The sequence below is a fragment of the Alosa alosa genome, chromosome 6 (assembly GCF_017589495.1).
Source record: "Alosa alosa isolate M-15738 ecotype Scorff River chromosome 6, AALO_Geno_1.1, whole genome shotgun sequence".
Classification (NCBI taxonomy): Eukaryota; Metazoa; Chordata; class Actinopteri; order Clupeiformes; family Clupeidae; genus Alosa; species Alosa alosa.
Window position 1 is genome coordinate 31,083,086 of NC_063194.1, and position 10,000 is coordinate 31,093,085.

General features: G+C 45.0%; 1 protein-coding gene across 1 annotated transcript in view; it reads right to left on the minus strand.

Moving 5' to 3' along the window:
* The window catches only part of stx1b (syntaxin 1B), a 59,277-nt gene that overhangs the window by 6,708 nt on the left and 42,569 nt on the right, over positions 1–10,000 (minus strand). The window contains exons 4-5 of the mRNA XM_048245249.1: positions 8,822–8,896; positions 2,185–2,258 (exon numbers count right to left, since the gene is read on the minus strand). Of these exons, the coding sequence (XP_048101206.1) occupies positions 2,185–2,258; positions 8,822–8,896 (149 nt within the window). The remainder of the gene's footprint in view (positions 1–2,184; positions 2,259–8,821; positions 8,897–10,000) is intronic.

Genomic DNA, 10,000 nt, shown 5'->3' on the forward strand with positions numbered 1-10,000 from the left:
TACGTAGTGAAATGTGGGTAGTAACGATTGATACTGTAGCATCAAAGGCATTTGAACACACTTCGGTTTTTTTAAACCTTACACAGTGTCTTACAGCGTACACTTCACTGGTTTTACTGATTCAGTAAAATGGTGGATCAAACATGGAGAGGAATGACTACAGCACTAATGGCACCAGGCAGGGTCTGAAGCTTGGGGTTTTGAAGTGGAACGAGAGACTCAGGACAGCCTCAGATAAGCAGGACCATGTGGACGTGCAGGTCTCATTTCTGAAACCACATGTGTACTACACTGATGATCTTTATTACACAGCTTTTCAAAATGCTGTAGAATGCTCCATACACTGGAATGAGACTTCCTAACGTTCAGAGGTCTGATATTTCTCGATAACAGACTGTTGCTAAGTAGGCCTATAACAGGCTGCTGTCAAGGAATGGGTCACGTCTTTCATATCACTCCCCAAGTAGTCCGGTCACTTCTTGCAGAAGGCAGACGGTTGATCAGCTGTGTTTTAAAGAATGTTTGATTCCAGTTCAGCGTGTTGTAAGTCCCTTCAGGACCCTTCCTGTTCGCCCTGTCGGGACTTATTTTCCCGATAATGACTGGCGTTCTGGGCTATACATTATCCCTTACATATTCATCTTGTGCTATAAAAAGCTTAGTAAATAATGAAACAGTAAAATGGTCACTACGCCATTACTACCCTCACAACAGATACACAGAATGTTCTAGTTCCTGGACTGAAGTTGACCCCTGAGAAATGATGTGACCCTGATCTGACATGGGACCCCTTGAGAGGTTGTTTCTATCTGGGTTAAAGGGGACTCCGCCTCTGCTCCTCGTTCTCCTCCTCCTCGTTCTCCTCCTCCTCCTCCTCCTCCTCGTTCTCAGGAGACAACATTATATGGAGGAGAAGAGTGAGAGATGTGTGTAGAGCTCTAGCTGTGATCTGATACACGTAAGCTAGGAGCCCAGCATGGTTATCTAATGCTTGGAGAATCATACATGTTCTATACTTCGGGAAGTATAGATATCATTATATATACGTATATAGCAAGCATATAGATATTCTGTAGATCTCTAACTATGATTTGATGATGTCGATTTGATGTAGTCAAACTAAGAACCTAACTTTATGCTTAGAAGTTAGAAGTCTACTTCAGCAAATACACATGGTATCATTTGTATATCCTTATATATTTGATAACAAAAAGAGAAAATAATCAATATTCATTAAGGCCATTCATGAGCCCCTCTCAAACAGCACTTTGACAGCTTCCTGCCTACAGCTTGTAGAGGAGCTTTACATTAAAGTTAATTAGCGCAAAGCTAGTTGAGTCTTATTGCTGGAGAGTGGCGTTGCACATGTTCCCTCGGGGCCATGGCACAGGCCCAGATCTCAGGCTCTCACAGGTCGGTCGGTTTCCCCTGAGGGGAGGCAATGCCGACCCCTGTTATTGGAGAACTGAAGAATTGAAGAATTCCCCATTAACCTTTGGCTGCATTTATTTGCGCAGACTCAGGCATTTTAAATCGCAGCAAGGCCTGTGAGGAGTCAGAGTGCACAAGGCAAAGTCTTTGAATGGTTTAATCAAAGAGCATAATGAGGACTGTCTGGCACAGAACTGCAGATCTATGGAGCACTTTTTGACACTCAGGTTGACAATATCTCTTTCATTCCCGTGTTGTAACAAGCCAAATGCTGGGCATATGTATGGTGGTTAGATTAGAATATGTAGCTTTCCATCAGTGAACAGTAAAACACTATCTAACATAAGATTCTCAAAATGCTATTATTTTTACAATTTTTTGATGAAAGAGGGAAAAAAGGAGCATGACTGTTGAATATAAATATAATGTTATATAATGTTTAAAATTTTCCATTTATAATTGACAAACTCAATAGATATGCACTAGGCGTGGGCCAGTTCTATGGCTCTGATATCAATATCTGTGAAGGTTTGAGGGCTAGACAGTTGTAACATGGTATGCTGTGGTTCTTCCGGGTCTGAAGTTACATGTGGAGAGACATGAAGTTAGGGTAGATAATGTTTCAGATTCAATGACATCAAATCTTGAGAATGTTCCAGAAAAATGAAAGAATACCAGTATTGTTCAGTGATCGGCTTTTCTTTCCTGCACGTACAATAACAGATAGCTTCACTGCAGGCCCAAGAAGCTCACCTGTGTCTTCCGGATTCGCAGGTCTGCGGATGATCTGTTCATGCCCTCCTCCTGCTCAATGCTCTGCTCGATTGCTGAGGGAGAATACAAAGTGCACAAGATTTAATTCATGAACCCTACGATGCATACACCATGCATATGATACAGGAAGAAGGGCATTAATTTCCTGCTAAATCTGCTGTAAAATGCTGCAAAGAAAATGTGTGGAATGTGGTATGACAATTGTTGGCTCTCTAATTAATATGCATAGCCCACTAAACTAAAGCTGTTTGTGTGTTTGTGTTTGTGTGTGTGTGTGTCTGTGTGTGTGTGTGTGTGTGTGTGTGTGTGTGTGTGTGTGTGTGTGAGGAAATGTTCTACTCTTTGGGTTTATGGTTGATTTCTGCTTCAACGCACTTATCTAAATGCAGAAGCCATCGAGGGGAGTTTAAGAACGGCCTCCTTAAAAAGCCACAGACGCAGGGGAGAGGAACTCTCTTTACGTTGCCAAACCTATCAGGCGCATTACTAAGTGGCCCACTCAGGCTGCATGCATACACCTCCTCATTAGGCAAATGTAATTCTGCCTTTGGAAAAACACACACACACACACACACACACACACACACACACAATCAACCAAAAGAGGTCCCTGGAATATCTCTTCTGAGCCTAATGCAATTCAGCCTAAACATCTTTCTGAGCAAATGCGAATCCTTTAGTTGCTTCGGGAGGGAATCTCGCGGGCGTCATTTGTCAGCGTAAGTGATTCCTATCACTTCTGAGCCCTGCTGAATGCCCAGGGATCCCTCCAGGGGAGACAGAGGAAGGGCCGGAGCACTGGGCCGAGACGCTCCCGCACCAACCAGCAGGCCCCCGTCAGGGCCTCACCGCCCCACACCAAAACACAGCTGGGCGCCATCTTGAATAACCGCGCCTCAAGCTCCACAGTCATATTTATTTATAACATTTTTTATTTGAGGTAATTACAATTAAGAATATAGAAACACCGCAAGAGGCGAAAAGCGTTTTCAGGGGTGAGTAAAGAGGAGTCGATATATCCATATATCTATACCTCTTCTTTCCTGAATACTTCAGATGCGAGAAACTGCATGTCCATATGCAAAATAGGACAAAACATTTAATTGGAATTTTACCTCTACTACATATTCCGTACACCACTGTCTCAGTGGCATCTGCATAAATACTGCGCTATAGTAGGCGCTACTAGAATCTCTGTGGGAGTAATTGAGAAGATTTCATATTAAATGTGATTTTCCGCCTTTTAGCTATACACCCCCACCCCACCCCCCAGGAGTGGCCCTCTAATGAAGAGCACGAGAGTGTGCCTGGGGAAGACAGAGCTCAGAGATACTGGCTCACACACAGTGGTCCATGACTTATGAAACCACACAATATAACGTTTAACGTATAATGTTTATATCTTGTTAACTGTCATTTTATTAAGTCAGAGAGTATTAACCAGAAAATTAAGGCAAGCAGGCAATGTTGACAAAGGAAAACTTGCCTCTAAAGTGATGACTGGCCCTGCCGCCCCTGTAAGAAGCTCTGGATGACCCAACACTTCTGAGAATGCCTCCTCTCCTGACACATCTAACTCTCCCAACACTTCCCATGCACTTGCCATGCACTTCTCATGCACTTGCCATGCACTTGCCATGCACTTCCCATGCACTTGCCATGCACTTCCCATGCACTTGTTTTCTTCTACTTTCATCTGCTTACTTCACCTTCTACTACTATTTCCTTTGACTGGTACTTTAACTTTGTCTCATGCTCTGGTAGTCTGATGGTGTTTGTAAAAGTACTATTTATCTATTGTTGCACAAAGGTCCGCTTTGCAATGTAGGTTGATGGTAATTTTGATACCACAGATGAATAGAGAACGTTAGTTCTTATTTGTAAGTCACTTTGGATAAAAGTGTGTTACCTGAAAATGTGTTCTATTTACATTATAAATAAGCTATTTATTACAAGGGCCAACACACGATATAAAGTTCTGCCATTTAGTGGCGGGGGCACGAGAAAGCTGTATTTAGCGAATACGACAGAAGGACATGTGGGAGGACTTCAGCCTAAACGCCCATTCTTATCTCCTTCAAGAACAAAGTAGCCGCATCTTCCTACGAGTCCGTCGAGCACTTGGTGAACCTCAGCAGAAAGAAAGACGGGTTCTATTTGGAGCCTCGCCGCTGCCACATTGTTTTATGCCCAGCATCCATATGCCCACGCCCCGTTATGCCCAGCATCCATATGCCCATGCCCCGTTATGCCCAGCATCCATATGCCCACGCCCCGGTCGCTCGCGAGCTTTGATATCGACCGGCTCGTCTTCAAAGTCCTTGTGATGCAATTTGAGGGAAACAACTGCATGAGGGGGAGGTATGAAGCTAAATGATGACAATAAAAAGAGAGAGAGAGAGAAAGGAGGATAGAAAGGAGAGAGAGAGAGACAGAGAGAAAGGAGGAGAGAGAGAGAGACAGAACACAACTCAGCAACTTCAAATAAATTGAGTGGAGGCGTCAAAAAAGATTAGTCCCCAACACATACTGCTGGAGAACTCTCCACAACCCCCCCTGCCACCACACACAGACACAGACACAGACACACACACACACACACACACACACACACACACACACACACACACACACACACAACACACACACACACACACACACACACACACACACACACACACACACACAAACACACACACACTCGGATAGCAGTGGCTTTCATGTGAGACACAGAGCTGCCTATTGTGAGGAGCGACATGTGCTTTTAACAATATAGTGAACCACTTAAAGCTGTGCATGATAGCTAAATCACTGCCAGACCTAAGCCAGACTTGGGCCAAATCACTGCCAGATCTGGCGCTGTGTTGGCCCAGAGTTAGTGCCAGTGTGCTGTCAAGAATAAGAGGGGATCTTGACATGAATCTTTAATATCTCAGACCTTAATTGATTCGTGTCATGCACAAATGTCGGAAAAGGCCGTTGATTTTAAAAGCTGTTTAGCTGAGTCCTTCCTTCCACAAAGCTTTTAACTAGCTGCAGCTTTGTCATCACTATTTTAAGTCATCTTTGAATAAACATGCACGAGGATAATGTGGCCCGTCTATTAATACATGACCCAGACTGCTTTGTACCAGTGGACAGTGCTGCAGGCTTTATAAATATTGAACCGTACACTGCATCCTAATCGGCCAGAAACCAAGTGCTAATCATTAATCTCTAAATCTGAATGGGACCCTTAGGGGCTTCGGGCTGTGAACTACTATGACTGTTATGTAAGAGGAGTCTGAGGCCTTGAACAGTGCAGTGCAGTGCAGTGCACACCTCCGATGGCTGCGTTTCTCTCCATGGGGGGAGCGGCCATTTTGGGGCCAACTAAACTCTGAGTAGGTATAAAGCGTTCCAGGTGCAGTGGTGTTTTTCTAAGAGTGGGTTTTTCTCGGGCCACTTCAACCTTCTATCTCGGTTCTATAACAGGCATTTCCTTTGGAGCGAAGCCCAGTTTCTCCTCCACCCCACCCCCCACCTCCACCTCTATCTCTTGCCTAGTCAGCTTCTATCAGCCATGATGCCGGAGAATGTCTCTCTAATGCAGCCATAAACAAACGCATACACAGCCATGAGTAAATATCAATACGGCGCAGGGCAGACTGGGCTGTCATTCAGCGGTCATTGATCATGTTTAGAGAAGGGTGGTTGGCTCAAGGCAGAGCCCACAGAGGGCAGGGGCTTCCCACGACTCTGGCACATCCCACACTGCACTGCACTGCACCGCATCACATCGCAGCTCACGCGTGCTCACCACATTCCTCATTTCCATCTGATGAATTATTCTTGCAGTAATGCAGTGGGACAAAGTGTTGAGAAGATCATGCGTTGATTCCTTTAATGGAATAAATTGCTTCTCACCTGGGGTGGAATCTTAAATTGGCATTGTAAATTCCTTAATGCATATAATGGAATTTTGTGTGAATTCTAAATATAGAATATGCATAATTCTGGAAGCCAACGTTACCTCTTAACACATGAAGAGTAAAACTGGACAACAATCATTCCCTCCATCCCATAGTTCCTACAGCCCCATGGATCACCTGTAGGTGCCAGGGTTTTTGTGCGCTCTGACTGCGGAGATCAGGTGAGGTTTTATCTATGATGGGGAGGAGGGGTAGGCCATGTGGGCAGGGGTTAGCCACGCTAGGGGTTAGCCCTGCTAGGGCTTAGCCACGCTAGGGGTTAGCCCTGCTAGTGTTCCTGAGATGCACACTGAGCTAACTGAGATGTGACCTGACATCCTGCCAGTCGGCGACGAGATGCTGCAGGCTCAAAGACGAGAGTGATGTCGCCGGCACAGCACGACACGAGACGATTGAATTAAAAAAAAATAACATGCAAGCAAGCTAGCAATGCACTTGAACTCACTGCACTGTTATATTCCAGCACATATAGGCTACAGTATGTACAGTATAATAGTGGCTCAAGGCTCCCCTTTAGAAGGACTATTGGGATTATTGTTTGGCTCCTAAGCGTCCTCCTCCCACCTCTGGCTGTTCGGATAGCAGCGCAGCTTTTTTGGAACGGACTAGAAGGAGCGTGACGATGCTGAGTAGGCAGCTGAGTAGACATGGTGGAGCGGAGCTGAACTGATGTATACATTCAGCAGCTTTTAATCTACAGCGCGCTCCTCAGCCCAGGCATGCAATTTATTAGCGCACGCTCCACTCCCGAGGAGGAGGAGGGGGCCGCCACCGCAGTAGCCGCAAGGCGTGGGGAGAAACCTTGACACCGCCAGCGCCACCGTCACCGCCTGCCATGGTCTGCTGGGTGTTACACGCCTTGTATCACATAGCGGGCAGAAAGTAATAGGTATCTGCCATCTATATTACATGAAGACATGTATGTATGCAACCATAAGCGCACGGTTCTCCTCCTGAGCGGATTCACGGTCGCTCCTCCTCATCCATATGCACAACGCTCTGACCTTGAACCCCAATGGGTTAGCGCTTAGCTGCTAGCTGTTAGCCCACACGACTCAGGCGACTGCAGGGAAGCTGTAATTCCTCTCTTCACTATAGTCAAATCCGGACATTTAAACGGTTGACCTCGACACACTGGTTCCCCTATCAAAGGGGCCAAGTAATTATCAGCCGTTAAGACTGAATGCGGGCTCCCTTTTTATGAGTCCGCAGTCCTACAGAAAAACCAAAATGACCAATATGAAGTCTGCATGGCCGGCCGTAAATCCCGTGACTAATATCGAGCAGGGCACCAAATCAAAGTCTTCCCACACAGATAAATCAATGCAAGCCGCCGCTGCTGCTGCGATTTATTGAGACTTATTTCAATATTTCACGTATTTGGCTGGATGCTTTAAATTCAGGCATTACTAATGCTGGGCTGCCACTGTCTAGTGTCCACTGTAAAAGCCTGCTGTGTAGAAAGTAGAATTACCTGACGTGAGGTACGCCGACGGCCGCGAGGCCGCTATGCTCAGAATACGAGACAAGTGCCTGGATGTAAGGTTTATGGTCCACCTTGTGAGTGTGTGTGTGTGTGTGTGTGTGTGTGTGTGTGTGGAGGGGAGGTTGAAGAGAGGGCAGTAGTGAACACACAGACTAAATCCCCTCACATCACCCATGAAGAGGGTTGCACTGAACTGTACAGGGGTGGTGCAAGGATGTGCTGAAACTCACTTTAGGTTAAAGGACAAGTTCGGTATTTTACACTTAAAGCCCTGTTTTCAGATAGTTTATGATTAAATAGAACGTTTAAGATTGAAATTTTTCTGATTTTTGTGTGAGCATATCAGTGAACACCCCTGACCACTCGGTGAGTTTCACGTCTTTGTAAACGAAAGTTTAATGTGTTTTAGGAAGGATTGTTCCAGTGCACCTATGCAGCGTTGTGGAGGAGGGGCGGCACTACCACAGAAACCGAAAATTCTCAGGACAGCAGCATGTGTCCAAATTTCAATCTTAAACGTTCTATTTAATCATAAACTATCTGAAAACAGGGCTTTAAGTGTAAAATACCGAACTTGTCCTTTAATTATTTATACATATTTGTCTCTCTCTCTCTGTCTCTCACTCTCCCTCTCTCTCAGTCTCTCTTGTTCTCTCTTGGATGCTTCTGGGCAAACATTCTCATGGATGATTCATTCCTTTCTTTTTATACTATAAAATCACACTGAAACTAAAAGCCTTCATTTTTTCGTAAATTACTTAGAGAATATGAAATGGATTTGCATTTCGATTTACAGATACTGTATAGCCTCCGGCAGAATATTTCAGGACTTTGAGATTCCTAGCGCCAGCAGATGCATCTCATATTGTACATCCTCATTAGGGTTTCTCCTCTCAGAAACTCCTGTCACATTTTTTTGTCATTTTTGCTGGTGAAAAGTCTTAGAATAAAGCATATATATATATATATATATATATATATATATATATATATATATATATATATATATATAAGTATATACTCTTATTTATTAATATATATGCAATATATATTAATATATTAATACATATTTCACAGTAAGCAGACCTGTAATGGGAGGGTAAGATGGAAGAAATCAGTTTGTCACCATTTTCCATGAGGTCTGTAGCAAAGGCCGTACCTTTTAATTTTGAGCGAACTTTATTGGCTGTCTTCTTGATGTCAGCTGTAAGGTCCTCCAACTCCTGCTTGGTTTCTGAGGCAGAGATTAGAGGGAGAGAAAGAATGAATACGGGAGATAGAAAGCAGACCTCATCATGATGAGAACATTGTGACAAAAATGCCATTATGGGAGGTGAGGAAATGTTGGAGTACAATATGTGTGTGTGTGTGGGGGTGTGGGTGTGCCTGTGTGTATGTGTGTGTGCGGTGTGTATGTGTGTGTGTGTGTGTGCATGTGTGTGTATGTGTGTGTGTGCGTGTGTGTGAACAGTGAGCATGCATGTGTGTGTATGTGCCTGTGTGTATGCGTGTGTGTGTGAGAGATAATTCTGTGTGTGGGAGTGAGTAGTGAGTAGTGCTGGGTAATCATGAGTAATACGAGAGTGGGAACAAGTGTGTGGCTGCTCAAGGCTCAGCAGTAGGTGGACAAGAAGAGCTGGAAGCAGTGTGTGTGTGTGTGTGGTCTGGTGGTCTGTGTGTGTGTCTCTGACTGACTGTGTCTGTGTGTGAGACTATATGTGTGTATGTGTGTGTGTGTGTGTGTGTGTGTGTGTGTGGGGGTAACTGGTGGATATAATGCTTAAGCATGTGTGTGTGTGTGTGTGTGTGTGTGTGTCCAACTGCAGCCCTGCACTCCTGATTTATGCTCACTGCAGAGCCACTAGCTCACTGGTCACCAACTCAGCCATTTCTCTCTCCAATGCACAACTCTCCCTTCCTCTCCCCCTCCCTCTCTCTTTATCTCCTTCTCTCTCTTTCTCTCTCTATGTCTTTCCATCTTGCATCCACCCTTCACCTCTTCTTCCTCCCTCTCTTATTCTCTCTCCTTCCTTTCTCCCTCACTCCCACCCTCTCTGTTCCTCCCTCCCTCTTTCTCTCTCTCCTTTTCCCTCTCTCCCTCCCTCCCACCCACTCCCTATCATCTAATTCACCTCCCTCTCTCTCCTTCACCCTCTCTCTCTCTCCCTCCCACTCTCTCTCTCTCTTCCACTTCACCTCCCTCTCTCCTCCTCTCCATCGCTCTCTTTTCTGTCTACCTTCCTCAACAAAGACACTACATGATGCACCTCCTCAGATGACAGATCAAGCACAGAGAGCTCTCTCCACCCTCACAACACAGCACCAGGGAGAGAGGGAG